The 16079-nt window shown below is 47.3% G+C and overlaps 1 protein-coding gene across 1 annotated transcript in view; it reads left to right on the top strand.

Moving 5' to 3' along the window:
• The window catches only part of GABRG3 (gamma-aminobutyric acid type A receptor subunit gamma3), a 346751-nt gene that overhangs the window by 33537 nt on the left and 297135 nt on the right, over nucleotides 1-16079 (top strand). Inside the window, exon 3 of the mRNA XM_028503676.2 lies at nucleotides 666-733. Coding sequence (XP_028359477.1) covers nucleotides 666-733 — 68 coding nt within the window. The remainder of the gene's footprint in view (nucleotides 1-665; nucleotides 734-16079) is intronic.

The raw sequence follows: 16079 nt of genomic DNA, 5'->3' as shown, positions 1-16079 counted from the left end.
AAAATAAATAAATGAAATCTTAAAAAACAATTTGCCTCTGATACACAAAGTTAAATATTACAACTTCCCCTTATGTAAATGTTATGCCCTCATAGTAGAATCCATAATTCCTTCACTTGCTAAAGTGTTATTCTTTCCTGAGTTACAGGATTTTAAGTCTGTGGTGTGTGTGTGTGTGTGTGTGTGTGTGTGTGTCTTAAAGTTACCATGATAATAATAAAATTTCTTATTCTCCTTTGCTGTGTGTGTTCTCCCGATCTTTTCTCTGAGCTGCTTTGTTTTGGAACAATAGGGAGGCATCTTGGTGATGGATAAATACCCGAGCCATCCCTCATAGTAGAGCAAAACGCTGACTTTAAATTACTTACACGATGTCTTATATGTTTTGTTTTTATGTTTTCTCTGCCATGCAGTCTAACAGCTGTCACGGAATTTCTCTTTAGCCATTTCTCAAATAAATGTCCTGTTCTCTCAGAACTCCCTAAGTACAAGCAAGAATCTCTCGTCCTTAGAAAACTTCGGAAAGGCGGACAGACAGGGTGTGATTGACAGCTGCCACGGAAGTCCCCAGAAAAGCCCGCCCTTTGCAGCTGACCCCGGAGCTGCTGGTGCTTCCCGCGTCTCTCGGGCACAACGCACTAACACGCGTGTGTTTTTCTCCACAGTCAAACCGACCGTCATCGACGTCGACATCTATGTTAACAGCATTGGTCCCGTGTCATCCATAAACATGGTAAGAAGTGATTTTTTTTTTCTGATCCGACAGACGTCGATGCACTTCTTGCTTGTATTCTCGTTGTGGGTTTCTGTTGGCGATTTAGCGAGCCGGTTGACACTCGGTGGCAGCCTTTGCTGGTGGTTGCAGTGTTGGTGATGGTGAAGGTTCAAGGTGGAGCCTGTGGCCGGGTCAGTGAGACACCCCTGTATTGGCCGCAGCGCGCCTCGCCCCTGCCCTACGCCGCACGCAGCTGCGCGCAGGTCTGCAGAGGAGATGGTGTGTGATTGCGCGCGGCTGTCCGCGACCTTTGACCTCACTGGTGTTAGGAGTGGATATGACGGACAGCTTTTGGATTCTTAGTTTATTTTTTCAAGATCCAAAAGCCCTGCCTTTTAGTGTTTCTCAGAAAAGGATCTGAGCCCACACAGCTCATGCGTCTCTCTGTGGTTTGAACTCTGAAGGTAAATGAGGGGCCTGCTTCCCCCACACCAATGGAGAAACTGTGGGTTACAGTATACGACTTACCCAAGTAGTGTATTTTCACAGCCCTGTAAGCAAAGGGAGCTCCAGGGGTAACTGTTTACAATGTGGACGGGGGGCGGGGGGGGGGGACCCCTGTGAGCACTTAGCTGTTAGGGAAGTGCTGGTGTGTGGGGACTCGTCTGTGTAGGCGGGGCCTGGGCCTGCGTCCCCCCACAGGCATGCGCCTTGGCAGGCCCCTGGCTGGAGCCCCTACTCTCCGGGGCCTTTTCTCTGCTCCTCTGCTGCTCCCCGCCACCTGGGTTTGGGGGTCCGGTGAGGCTGAGGGCAAGAACTGCCAAAATCCTCACATACACACTGTCCTTCCATTGCGATGTTCCGTGGGTGGAAATACTCCCTGCAAAATTAGTAGTCAGTTACTTCTTTTCATTGTCAGATACTACAAGTGTTCACATTTTCTCTGACAATATCATATCCAGGGGTGTCCAACCTTTTGGTGTCTCTGGGCCACACTGGAAGAAGAGCTCTCTTGGGCCACACAGTAAATACATTGTGACACGTAATCATAAAAACAAAACAACAGCAAAAAGAAAAACCTCATCATGTTTTAAGTAAATGTACCATTTGGTGTTAGGTGGCATTCACAGCCATGCTGGGCCGCATGCGGCCCACGGTCCTCGGGTTGGACACCCCTGAAAGGGTCCATGTAGCGGTAAAACTATGTTTACGAGTGACTTGTTACAGAAATGCCCTATGTCCCCCACGGACTGGGCACCAACCAAGCGGTGCATGAATGAGAGTTCGCTCACGCGGTGGCGGCAGAAGTCTTGCCGTCGGTCCGTGCGACGTCCCCTTCCCTGGTATGTGGCCGAGCAGCTGGTTCCATGCAGAGAGTAATTGTGCTTCGTTTGCTCATTTCTTGCTCTGGAGTTTTGTTTCCCACACAGTGTATTCAGCACCTCTATGTCTAATGTTAATTTATGTCTAGCGCTGAAAAACAAATGCCTGCGTAGATCATTTCAGGAACTGGTGCTTGGTTTTGTACGGCCAGGGCTGTTCATGAACTTCCGCGACTCTGAGGTCTGCTGGGGGCCCAGGGGTCAGCTTTGCTGGTGGAACTGGTAGAGAGTTCTCTGTGGAGATGCTGGGCTGCTCCATAAGTAAGGAGGCTCCGTAAGTGACAGTCCTCACAGGGCGACCAGCACTCTGCCCACAGCCCGCAGCCTCCTCTTTGGGGAAGCAGCAGCAGCTGGAATGAGTTTCTCCCATGAGGCCGTTTCAACCTGCAGCTGGACCGACGGCAGGCCTTTGTGGGTCGGGACAGCCTGGGGAGGTCCTCGGTCAAAGGCAGGACGGCAGAGGTATAAGCTGACCCAGGAGTGGGGGACCCACACGCTGTGCCAGTGCAGCCGGACCTGGACCTGCCGGACCCGGGCTCCACCCTGAGGCTTGCCCGGGACAGACGTTGGCATTTGCGGAGTGGACCGGCCGCTTCCAGCTGCGTGGGTCAGCCTTCGTGAGACTAGTTCAGATCCAGCAAGATCTCTTCCTCCCTTTTAAAGAACAAAAAACCCCTGCATGGCACGGAACTTATGTTTTTATTTTTTAAAACACTTTTTTACAGAGGAGTGTTAGGTTCATGGCAAAATTGCGAGGAAGGGCCAGGGATTTCCGTGTACCCTTTCCCCCCACCTACCTGTGTGCGATTCCTGCGTTATGAGCGTCTTGCACCAGCCAGTCCACCTGTTACCCACCAGGGCATGCGCGCTGACGCACCCTCATCACCCAGAGCCTGCAGCGCACCCTGGGGCTCGCTGTAGGTGCGGACACTGCGCAGTGGGCAGACATTCGAGGGCGCGCAGCCGCCGTCAGAGGAGTGTGCGGAGTAGCTGCGCCGCCCTGGCCATCGGCTCCCGGCGGCCGCTGCTGGAAGGGCGAATTTTCTAACCTTCGTGCCCCAAGCACTGGGCTTGGAAGTCGGAATGACAAAGGGCGTCTCCTCCCAGTGCGGAGTGCATCGGATGCACCCGCCCGGCCTGTGAAACCACGCGGCACAGTTTCACGGGAGTGTCAGGTGCTTCAAAGTGAACCTCGTGGGAAAGAAAAGAATTCAGACATAGAGAGCTGACTGGAAGGGGCCATGGGGCGTTGAGTCAGCCAGGGAAACAGCCGAGGAGACTGAAGCAGTCCGATTAAAGGGGATGTTACGGGAAAGAGCGCGGTTTGGAGATGGATACACGACCCGAGGATGTAAATTTTTTATTGGGGTTTCAACTGTAAAACAAAATCTGAAAAAATTACGGCTTCGCCTTCCTCCAGGTGGTTCTGTAACAATCGAGGGAAGCCGGGGAGCAGTTGGATCTTGGTCTTTCTCTCCTCTCTCCCCCTTTTCTGCTTCTTTTATTGATGTGATTGGAACTGAATATTCAGTCTCAGACGTTCTCCCTGCTAAAGAAAAGTGAAGTGTCATTTTAGTCTATTGTTTAACAGATGGATGCCTTTGTCTTATCTTAGACTTTTTTAAAAAATTTAATCTTTATTGTATTTTTTCCATTACCATTCAGTCCCTGTATTTGCACACCCCCCCCCCCAGCAATCACCACATTGTAGTTCACGTCCATGAGTTGTTTTTCCTTCTTGCTCAGTCCCTCCACCCCCTTATCTCCCCCCACGAGCTGTCATCTGCTCTCCATCTATGGGTCTGCCTCTGTTTTTGCTTGTTAGTTCAGTGTGTTCATCAGATTCCACATATGAACGAGATCATATGGTATTTGTCTTTCTCTGACTGGCTTATTTCACTCAGCATAATGTTCTCCAGGCCCCTCCGTGCTGTCACAAAGGGTAAAATTTTCTTCTTTTTATGGCCGAGTACAATTTTGTCGTGTAAATGTCCCATAGTTGTTTTATCCACTCATCTATTGTTGGACACTTGGGCTGCTTCCATATCTTGGCAATTGTAAAGAATTCTGCAGTGAACATAGGGGTGCTTATGTTTTTTTTTAATTAGTGCTTTGGGTTTCTTCAGATATATTCCCAGAAGTGGGATTGCTGCGTCAAAAGGTAGGTCCATTTTTAATTTTTTGAGGTAACTTCATACAGCTTTCCACAGTGGCTGCACCAGTCTGCATTCCCACCAACAGTGCACAAGGGTCCCCTTTCTCCACAACCTCACCGGCTCTTGTTGTTTGTGGATTTATTGATGGTGGCCATTCTGACAGGTGGGAGGTGCTATCTCATTGTGGTTTTAATTTGCATCTCTGATGATTAGTGATGTAGACCATGTTTTCATATGTTTTTTTGGCCATCTGTATATCCTCTTTGGAGAAGTGTCTGTTCGGGTCCTTTGCCCATTTTTTCATTGGGTCATTTGTTTTTTTTTGGTATTGAGTTTTGTACTTTATAAACTTTGGATATTAACCCCTTATCAAATGTATCAGCCAATATGTTCTCCCCTTCCATGGGTTGTCTTTTGATTTTGTTGACAATTTCCTTTGCTGTGGAAAACCTTTTTACTTTGATATAGTCCCATTTGTTTAGTTTTTCTTTCGTTTCCCTTGCCTGGGGAGATATTTCTGATAAAAAAAAATTCTGGGCAATGTCCAGGATTTTGCCGCCTATGTTTTATTCTATGATTTTTATGGTTTCAGGTCTAACACTTAAGTCTTTGGTCCATTTTGAATTTATTCTAATGGGGTGGTCTGGTTTCATTTTTCTGCATGTATCCATCCAATTTTCTCAACACCATTTATTGAATAAACTGTCTTTAGCTCATCGTATGTGCCTGCTTCCTCTGTCAAATGTTAATTGACTACAAAGGTGTGGGTTTACTTCTGGGCTTTCTTTTCAGTTTCATTAATCTATGTGTCTCTTTTTATTCCAGTACAGAGCTGTTTTGATTACTATGGCCTTGTTGGATAGTTTGGTATTAGGTAGTGTGATCCCTCCAACTTTGTTCTTCTTTCTCAGGATCGCTGTTGCTATGTAGGGCCTTTTGGGGTTTCATATAAATTTTTGAAATATTTATTCTAGTTCTGTGAAATACATCATTGGAATCTTGATAGAAATTGCATTGAATCTATAGATTGCTTTGGGTAGTACAGACATTTTAATGATGTTAATGCTTCTTATTCATGAACACGGTATGTGCTTCCACTTATTTGTATCTTCTTCAATTTCTTTCTTCAGTGTCTTATAATTTTCCAAGTACAGGTCTTTTACATCATTGGTTAGATTTATTCCTAGGTGTTTTATTATTTTAAAGCAATTGTGAATGGGATTGTGTTCTTAATTTCACTTCCTGTAAGTTCATTAATGACATATAAAAATGCAACTGATTTCTGGATATTAACTTTGTATGCTGCTACTCTGCCAAATTCACTTATCAGTTCAAGTAGTTTCTTAGTGGACTATTTGGGGTTCTCTATGTACAGCATCATATCACCTGCAAATAATGACAATTTTACTTCTTCCTTTCCAATTTGGATGCCTTTTATTTCTTCTTTTGGTCTGATTGCTGTGGGTAGGACTTCCAGTACCAGGTGAAAGCGGACATCCCTGTCTTGCTCCCAATCTTAAGGGGAACACTTGTAGTTTTTGCCTTTGGGTATGATGCTGGCAGTGGGTTTGTCATATCTGGCCTTTATTATGTTTAGATAGGTTCCCTCTATTCCCACTTTGCTCAGAGTTTTGATCACCAGTGAGTACTGGATTTTATCCAAAGCTTTTTCTGCATCTATTGATATGATCATGTGGCTTTTATCCTTTTTTTTGTTTATGTGGTGAATTTATAGATTTGTGAATGTTGTACCAACCTCACATTCCCAGAATGAATCCCACTTGATCACAGTGTATGATCTTTTTGATGCATTGCTGTATTCTATTTGCTAGTATTTTGTTCAGGATTTTAGCAGCTATGTTCATCAGATATATTGACCTATAATTTCTCTTCCTTTTGGTGTCTTTTATCTGGTTTTGGAAGTAGGATAATGCTGGCCTCATAAAATGAGTTTGGGAGCCTTCCCTCCTTATGAATTTTATGAAATAGTTTGAGAAGGAGAGGTGTTAGCTCTCAGAATGTTTGGTAAAATTCACCTGTGAAGCCACCTGGTCCAGGGCTTTTGTTTGTTGGAAGTTTTTTGATTACTGCTTCAATATCACTAGGTGTAATCTATCTGTCAAGATTCTCTGATTCTTTTTGTTTTATTTTGGGAAGACTTTATGTTTCTAGGCATTTATCCATTTTATCCAGGTTGTCCAGTTTGTTGGCATACAGTTGTTCAAAATATATTCTTACAATCCTTTGTATTTCTTTGGTGTCAGTTCTTATTTATCCTCTTTCATTTCTGATTTTATTTATTGGGTCCCTTATCTTTTTTTCTTGATGAGTTTGTTTAAAGGTTTGTCAGTCTTGGTACCTTTTCAAAGAACCAGCTCTTGGATTCATTGATCTTCTATATCTCATTTTAGAGTCGATTGCATGTATTTCTTCTCTGATCCTTATTATTTCCTTGCTTCTACTCACTTTGGGCTTGGTTTGTTGTTCTTTTTCAAGTTCTTTCAGTGTGAAGTTAGATTGTTTATTTGAATTTTCCTTGTTTTTTTGAGAGAGGCCTCTAGTGCTGTGAATTTCCTTCTTAGGGTTGCTTTCGCAGTGTCCCACAGATTTTGGATTGTTGTGTCCTCATTTTCATTTGCTTCAAGATATTTTTTGATTTCTTCCTTGATCTTGTTGACCCACTCCTTGTTTAATAACATGCAACTTAGCTTCCATGTCTTTGCATGTTTTTCATTGTTCTTCTTGTGATTGACTTCCAGTTTCATAGCATTGTGGTCTGAGAAGATGCTTGACATGTTTCCAATCTTCTTAAATTTATTGAGACTTGTATTTTGTCTTAGAATGCAGTCTATCTTAGAAAATGTTCCATGTGCATTTGGAAGGTATATATATTCTGTTGCTTTGGGGTGAAATGCTCTGAAGATGCCAATTAAATCCATTTGATCTAGAGTGTGGTTTAAGGCTGCTGTCTCCTTGTTGATTTTCTGCCTGGAAGATCTATCCGTTGAAGTCAAAGGGGTGTTAAAATCCCCAACTCTAACTGCATTTCTGTCGATCTCTCCCTTTATGTCCATCAAGGGTTGCTTCACATATTCAGGTGCTCCTGTGTTGCGTGTGTGTTCAGCAGGGTTATGTTGGATTGTCCCCTTTATTTATCATTATGTAATGTCCTTCTCTGTCTGTCTCGTACTATAGCCTGGGTTTTAAAGTCTATTTTTTTGGATAGAAGTACTGCTACCCCAGCTTTTTTTTTCTTTTCCATTTGCATGAAATATCTTTTTTTCAGCCCTTTACTTTTAGTCTGTGTGCATCTTTGCATCTGAGATGGGTCTCTTGGAGGCAGCATGTATATGGGTCTTGCTTTCTTATCCATTCAGCTACCCCGTGTCTTTTGGTTGGAGCACTTCAGCCATTTACATTTAAGGTGATTGTTGATAGATACGTATGTAGTGCTATTTTATTGTTAGACTGTTTTCCTCTGTTTTTTTTTCTCTCTTTTTTCTTAAAGCAAGCCCTTTAACATTTGTCACAGTGCTGGTTTGGTGTTAACAAGCTCCTTTAGCTTTTTCTTGTCTGGGAAGTTCCTTATTTCTCCTTCAATTTTAAATGATGATAGCCTTGCTGGGTAAGGTAGCCTTGGTTGCAGGTCCTTGCTTTTCATCACCTTGACTATTTCATGCCAGTCCTTTCTGGCCTGAAATGTTTCTGTTGAGAAATCAAACGATACTCTAATTGGTGCTCCCTTGTAGGTAACTATCTGCTTTCCTCTTGTGGCTGTTAGAATTATCTCCTTGTCTTTAAGCCTTGTGATGTTGATTATGATGTGTCTTGGTATAGGCCTGTTTGGGTCCAACTTGTTTGGCATTCTCTGAGATTCCTGGACTTGTGCGATTTTTTCCTTCCCCAGATTAGGGAAGTTTTTGGTTATTATTTCTTCAAATGGGTTCTCAGTCCCTTGGTTGCTCTCTTCTCCTTCTGGTATTCCTATGATGCAGATGGTGTTCTGCTTCATTGTGTCCAAAATGCTTCTTAAATTCTCTTCATTTTTTAAATGTGTTTTTCCTTTTGCTGCTCTGCCTGGGTGTTTTTTTTTTTTCTACCTTGTCTTCCAAATCACTGATTCCATCCTCTGCTTCATCTAACCTACTGTTTACTCCTTGTAGTATGTTATTTATTTCAGATATTACATACTTCATTTCTGACTGGTTCTTTTTTATGATATCTATGTCTTTTTTCATGCTGTTGAGGATCCTTATAATTATTACTCTAAACTCTCTATCTGATAAAGTTCTTGCTTCCATTTCAAGTAGTTCTTCTGGAGAATTCTCTTGTGCTTTCATTTGGGATCTCTTTCTTTGTCTTCCCTTTCTGGCTGCTTTGTATTTTCTGCTGTAGCTGTTAAACTAATCAACCCATCTAAGTGATCAGTTGTTAATCTGATCAAGTTGCAATCAGCAGCCTGGCTTAAGCACCACAGGGCGGGGCAGAGTAATTCCTGTGGGTGGGGCTATTTCTTCCCCTCAGGCTGTTGTCACTAGGAGGGGAGTGCTCTGTCTGAGAGAGATGGCTCCTGTAGTATACAGGCGGTGACTCAGCACAGGGGTCCTGGTAGCCGACACTTCAGTTCTCTCCAGAGCCACGAACTCCAGATTCTCTTCAAGCATCTCTAGTCCACTCTGTCCTCCCTCTGCCAGAGCCCAGGGTAGGAGGCTGCAAACACAATTTTGTGTGTGGGCCCTTTAAGAGGCTGTGTGCATCTCCAGCTGTCTCTCCCTGGCTGACAGAACCCGTGATGCTTTTCATAGCTGTTTGTTTTCTGGGTTCCTTTCCAGCTCTGGTCCTGTAGGCTGGGGAGCCCAGCTTGGGGTTCAGATCCCACACGTCTCTTGGGGACTCCCAGCCACTAAAATATCACTCTACAACTTCAGCCGCCACCTGTGGGAGCCCAGCCAGCACTCACGTGCCTCCTCTCCTCTTCCTGCCAGTCTCGTTGTGGTGAAGTGGTTGCTTCTGTCTGTCTGTGGTTATAAGGCTTCTCTCCAGCTAGTGTTCAGCTAGTTATTCGGCACAATTTCTCTACGATTTAGTTGTAATTCCAGATTGGTCCTGGGAGGAGGTTAGTGTAGCTGCTGCTTACTCCTCTGCCATCTTGGATCACTATTTCTCATTCCTAGAGGTTTTTATATACTACTTTAGTTATTGAAAAGATTGCAAATGGTTCAGCTGAGTCAAGAAGAATCTTTTTGTTTTAATTTTTGTTTATTGATTTTAAAGATAGAGAGAGGAAGGGGCAGAGAGAGAGAGAGAGAAACATCAGTCTGCTTTTCTACTTATTGACACATTTGTTGGTTAATTCTTCTATGTGTCCTGACCTGGGATTGAACTCGCAACCTTGGTGTACCGGGATGACACTCTAACCCACAGAGCTATCTGGCCAGAGCCTAATGCTGTGCATCAGACCCCCAGATTTATTATTCTTAATATTGAAAGTTTGTACCCTTTGACCAGCATCTCCCCATCTGCCCACACTTCATTCCTGCCAACCTCCATTCTACTCTCTGTCTCTATGATTTCAGTTTTAGCAGGCTCCCCAGAGGTGAGATCATGCAGTATTTGTTTTTCTCTGTATGCCTTACTTCATGTAGCATAATTTAAATTTACAGGAAAATTGGGGAGAAATAGAACTCCACACACCTCCCCTTCCTGTTTTAACATCTTGGATTAGTGTGGTGCATTCGTTACAATGATACATGAATACTGATATGTAATTATTAACCGAATTCCATCGTTTGCTTCAGAGTTTACTTTTGGCATTGTACATTTTGTGACTTTTTATAAACACATAGTGACAGGTATCTACCATTGTTGTGTCATACAGAGTATTTTCCTGGCCCTAAACATCCTCTGTGCCTTGTCTAAACCCCCGCAGCCACTGATGTTTCCACTGTCTCCATAGCTTCGCCTTCTGCAGAGGGTCACCCAGGTGGAACCCTGTAGCGTGTGGCCTTTTCAGATCAGCTTATTTCTCTCATTTCTAAAAGACCTGGTGCTGGTTCGTGGAAGGAGATCCAAGACCTGCAGTGATGGGGTCAACATGCTGTGCCTGTAACAGCTGCTTGTGCCTGAGTGTTACCCACGAATTAAGGGGGTGGCTGTGTGGGTCAGGGGGACAGGCGAACATCACCAGAATATGCTCCGCTGTAGCCTAACAATATAAAGTGTGTTAGATAGCATGCAGCCGGGAGGGGCTTGGGGGGAACGTGGCCTGGGATGCTTGCCGTGCTGTCTGTGAACCTCATCCCTGCCCCCCTCACCTTTGGCTGCAGTTGGTAAGAGATGGAGTCAGAGGACCACATGGGATTGTGGGAGGAAAGAAGGAAGATGGTAAATTCCATCCAACAAAATCTGCTCTTACCAGAGGATGCCCACTGCTTCGTTCAACTGTTCTGAGGTCATCTGAGCTCAGGAAAGTCCAAGGAATCAAAGGCCACGTTACCACGTGCCTCCCTCATTTTGGTTTTCTTTGCATTTATCCCGTTGAAGTTCATAGCGGGTTTTGTATCTGTAGCTTCATACCCTTCATCCGTTTTTGAAAACCGTGGGCTGTTATTTCTTAAAATATCCCTCCTGCACCGTCCTCTCCCTTTCACGTTGCAGGACTCTGGTCACGTGAATGTTGAGCATTTCCTCTGTGTCCTTGTAGTCCCTTATGCTGTGCTCTTCCTGTCCCCTTGCTGTCCAGGCTTCAGTCACCGAAAGCCCTGCAGCCCGCCTGCCGGCCGCCTGCCGAGTCCTTCCTCGTCTGGGTCCAGTTCTCTGTCACAGCCACCTGTTCGGGTCTTAATCTCAGCGGCTGCATTTTTCATTTCTAAAATTTTACTTTGATTGTTTCTCATGTCAGCTCTCTGGTGAAATTCCCCCTCCCGCCATCTATTTCCTTGAGGAAATGAATCATTTATTGGCGCCACTGGGCCGGGTGTGGGCCCCAGTTCTGTGGTCTGTTCTGATGCTTGGCCCCCTTGTTGGTCGGGCCTGGTATTCTGAGTGTTCACAGAAACTTGTAGTGGCTCCAGCCACGTTCTCCTCACGTCTGGAGATCGGAGCTGGTGGTGGGGAGGGGGATCTACCGTCTTGCTGAGCCTCGTTTGGGCTACGCTTCCCCCCACTCTTGGGGGTACCTCCTGTGAGGCCCCAGCCAAGGAGCTGGGACGCTGCCCAGGGCCACTCCCAAAGGTCCCAATCTGTCGTTTTTGTATTTCTGGGATAAGATGGCTGAAAATTCTGCTCCGTTTTGGAAGCCATTTTTACAACTGCTTTTGAATATCTTCCCCTTACAGCTCCTTCAGCACATGCATCGAAGCAGAATCAGTGTCGTTTGGTTCATTTCACTGTCACTTGTTTTCTCTGATGTCCTGGCCCCTCCCCTCAGGCCCCCTTGGCTGCCCCCCCGACTGCAGTTCTGCCTTGGACTCTGCTGGTTTCCCACCCTCCGCAGCGGCTCCCCACCCAGCTCTGGGCACCCGCGGCCCTGCTGAGCGAGCCTTCTCGGGGCCTGGCCTCTTCAAAGAGTTCTCTAAGTCTGCACTTTACCTGCCTTTCTCCGAGCACTTGGTGAGACTGTTGGGCTGCATACGACAAGCCCTCCTGTCACATCCATGCGCCCCTGGTTGGGATTTTAGGTTTGGGTGGTAGGCGGTTTGATTTCTCACGGTCAACAAGGATGTATTTGGGGCCAAGAGAAAGCCCTCGTGAAACTTTACTGCAGGATTATTTTTTTGCTTCGGTAACCTCTCCAAATGCTGTTAGATCAGAAAAGAAGAGAGAGTTTTCTGGAGTCCAGGGTGTTCAGATTTCCCCTATAAATAATGGCTCTTCAAGGGAAACAGAAGGAAGCTAACAACGTATTTCCTCCAGCAACACCGGCTTCAGCGGACAGAGCACTTGTCTGTTGCTGGGGTTTTGAAAGGATGGTCTGGTGTGTGGTTTTAATTTTCTATTAAGAAATGAAGAATATGCCTTGGCTGGCATAGCTCAGTGGATTGAGCATGGGCTGCGAACCAAAGCATCGCAGGTTCGATTCCCAGTCAGGGCACATGCCTGGGTTGCAGGCCACAGCCCCCAGCAACTGCACATTGATGTTTCTCTCTCTCTCTTTCTCCCTCCCTTCCCTCTCTAAAAATAAATAAATAAAATATTTTTTAAAAATCAATATAAAAATTGCTTCTATCCCAGTTGTCATAACAATGTTTATTTAAAAAAAAAGAAATGAAGAATAGTATTTATACACAGAAAGCTTGTGTGTTTGTGAGTTGGTTTCTCACCGGATGGAAAGTCCTTTTCAAGCTAACAGCAGGAGAAATAATAATGTCCAAAATATCCATAGCATGAAAGAAATCAATAGAATACCTTGGAAGAGCACACGGTGCGAATGGGGACCACTTCTGCAAATTAAACAAACTCTCCAAGAATGAGAAAGAAGATGGAACGAAAGGCTGGGATCCTGCGAGCCTCGGTTTAACCGTGAACCCCGAGGCCGCCCCCACGTCTCTCGGGATCCCTGTGGGATCCCATCCAGAACCCTGATATGTGTTTGTCCAGTGGACGAACGAGCTGAGATGGTCTCCGCCCCCTGGTTGTCCACTCACACCCCTCAGTCTATCTGCACCCGCCTCGCATCCCCACACACTTCGCCACGTCTTTAGGACAGGGCTCATTAGTTAACAGAGCCACCGTCTGGCTCTAGCAGTACTAGTTCGCACTTATCCAGGGCTTCCCCTGTTGCGAGAATTAAATCCCAGCAACAAACCCATGATTGTCGATGTCACTGCCTGTGCTCAGGCCAAGGGAGCTAAGGGTCAGGGTAGGACCCTCCTGTCTCACCTCACAGGGCGTCCAGCTGGGGGTAATGGAACCCCACTCACGTCTGTGGGGTAAAAGCAATGCATTTTAAACCTGTGCTGTATGTCCTCTTGCTTCTTGGAGCTTTTCACCGTTTTGTGCAAAATGTCGTCAGAGATGTGGCCTGGTGCAGGGGGAGGGGGCGCATGCAGGGCCACTGTGTGAAAGGATTTGAACTTGCAGCAATCTCAGAATACCAGGTGTCTGTGAGAAGAACAAACAGCTGTGCGTGTTAGCAGCGATCTGCCCTCCGGCTCCTCCAGACGTGTGAACTGCTTCTTACTGTTCTTTTCGTCCTGAACTTCCCCATCTCTGTGGGTGGTGCCACCGCGGAGATCCCCATGCTTCTCAACATGGGCTACCTCTGAAAAGAGGCTCCCCCCCTTTATGTGCCCTATGAAAACATTTCCGAAAGGGAGGCCACCGGTCTGCATTCCCTGCTGGAGGGCCAGAAGGAACTCCTGAGCTCTCTGTGTGGAGGTTCCCACCGGCCTTCACCCGTTCCGGCTTGCTTGGTGGAGGGACCACAGCAGGCAGTTTGCTGTGACCATCGTGTGCACCTGCGGTGGGTCAGGGCCCAGAAGGCCAGGGCTGCCGTGCCCGAGTGTTGTCCCAGGTGGGGAGGTGCCAGAACAGGCTCCTCAGGGGGGTTGGGCACCTGTGCCTCTCAGCGAAGTCTCTGTGGCAGCGCAGCAGAGGATGATGGGAGGGCTGGCAGGACCAAGGCAGGGAACCGTGCTGGGGTGGCAAGGGAGCCAGCAGTGGAAGCCAAGGTGGGCCGTGGTGAGCCTGTACCTGGATAGAGGTGGGTGCGGATTCAGGAAACGTAACTTCCCAGGCATGAGGATTGCCTGCATGTGGGTTTCCAGGAGTGGCGGAGGTCAAGGGTAACTCAGGGGCTCACAGTTTGTCAGTCCGTAAACCTTCCCAAGCACCTGCTGTGTGCCACAGACCCAGGGGCGACACAGGGATAAGGTCGTGGTGTTCATGCGACTTCGATGCTTTACACCCCAAGGATCCAATGAACAGCAACACCATTAGTTGAATTCAAGGACAGATTCCTGAGGAAACTAACCACGTGGCTGTGACCGGAGTCTCCTTACTGAGTGTGGAGGGAGTGTAGACTGAGCAGCCCATCACAGGGGTCCTGGCGGTTTGTAGCCATGGAGACGTGTTTGGGTTTCAGTCTAGGCTGGGAGACACCTAGGGAAGGTACTAACCAAGTACACTAGGGGATGGCATTTATCTGTCAGAGGTAGTGCTGTGCCCTGATGAGGTGCTGCTGAGCTCACGGCTTCCCTGTCCGTGCATCTCTTGTCTTCTCCCGCATGACTGCCTGGCGTGCCTCTCCGTGAAGATTGCGTTCACTCTCCAACGTTCTCGGCGATGCCTTCGCTCACCCAGAAGCCACCCTGCAGCCACCACCCAAACAGCCTCAGCCTTTTTCAGCTACTATTGCAGGAAAACAACAAACAAACAAACAAACAAACAAACAAAAAGCAGCTGAGGCACTCAAGTACACTTTCCCGTATTCCTACCCCGGGACTAGCTGCCCGGCCCCTCCCAGTTTAAACCACTCCTGGAAGGGTTCTCTGGTCCTTGCTGCGATTTCTCAGGGTTCAGTGCTCACAGAAGATTAATAAATGTGTACAGGTTTGTAAAGTTCAGTTGTAAGAAGATAATCTGCAAACCGGAAAGGGTCTAATAAACATTAAGAATGAACTCAACTCCAAAATTAAAGAGAAGTTCTTCCGTTTGAATACGGGTGTCTTACTCCAGACCGATCCTGGAAACCGTTGTCACTATGAGCCCAACGCCAGTCTTCAGGAGATTTGATAAATTATGGCAACCAGCAGATGCTGGACGAGGATGGATAAATATTGCCTTGATTGGTTGATGAGAGAGAGCCAGGCCTGCTGATTCTTGAGGATGCTTCTGTGTAATTCAGCGGCAGTTTTGTGGTCCAGGGGCCGGAAAGCCGTGGTGTCCGAAGCCAGCGGGCTCTGTCCGGTGCTCCTCTTTCTAGGGAGAACACACCGAGGGCAGGAGCTGGACCAGGGGCCTGGGCTTCCCTGTTCCATAAACGCTGGCATTCCCGTGTTGGACAGGAAAGGGCCCAGCCTCTTCCTCGCTGCTGGCGCCAGGGAGGGGCCAGGCCCCGGCTGCCGACCCACAGTTCCGTGTGAGTGACTCCCGTGCAGGATAGAAGCCACCTGACCTGCAGACCTACAGAGATGACATGTCACAGAGGGCCGTCAGGTGTCCACTTCACGTCAGGGGCAGACCCCTCTTTCACAGTGCTCGCCCCTGTCAGGAAAACACGCGTTTTTCTGCTCGGTGATTTTCAGTCTTTCACGAGGCACAGCCATGGTCCCGAGGCCTGTTTTAAAAATAATGTGAGCCCTCCCAGGCTCGAGGGCGCGCTGACCTTCACGCGAGTCTTCCAGGGGAGATGCTGCAGGCAGGCCCTCGAGGGAGCTCAAGACACCCCGAAGTCCCACTGTAGGGGTGCCGCAGACCCGATGAGCTGCTCACTGGAGAGAATCTGCTTCTGTTTCGTCTTCCCGGAAAGTACGCCCGCATTTAGACACTCCTCTCCCCTTCCCCACACCTGCCGTCCTCGCTTCGTTCAGTTGAGGTCTCCCTCCTCTGTCCGTCCTGTCTTTGCTCTGGCGTGAAGCTGCCCCTCAGCCCGCGTGCCTGTGCTTGGTGTTATCTGTGGCTCAGGCCAGAGAGCAGGGCGGAGCCTGTTAGAATGGGGGGGGGTGTCCTGGCATGTGGGCGTGGCCGACCCACTGCCGTTGGCGGAGTTCACTGCTCAAGGGGCTGGGAGGACCCAGCCACGCGTTCCAGTCTGTGCAAACCACACCATCCGTGATTTCTTCATCCACCAAGAGCGCTCCGGGTTCTGGGAGAGGACAGGACTGG

Source organism: Phyllostomus discolor, chromosome 12 (assembly GCF_004126475.2).
Source record: "Phyllostomus discolor isolate MPI-MPIP mPhyDis1 chromosome 12, mPhyDis1.pri.v3, whole genome shotgun sequence".
NCBI classification, from domain to species: Eukaryota; Metazoa; Chordata; class Mammalia; order Chiroptera; family Phyllostomidae; genus Phyllostomus; species Phyllostomus discolor.
The sequence above is the reverse complement of the archived record's forward strand: the minus strand, read 5'-3'. Positions and strand labels throughout refer to the sequence as shown.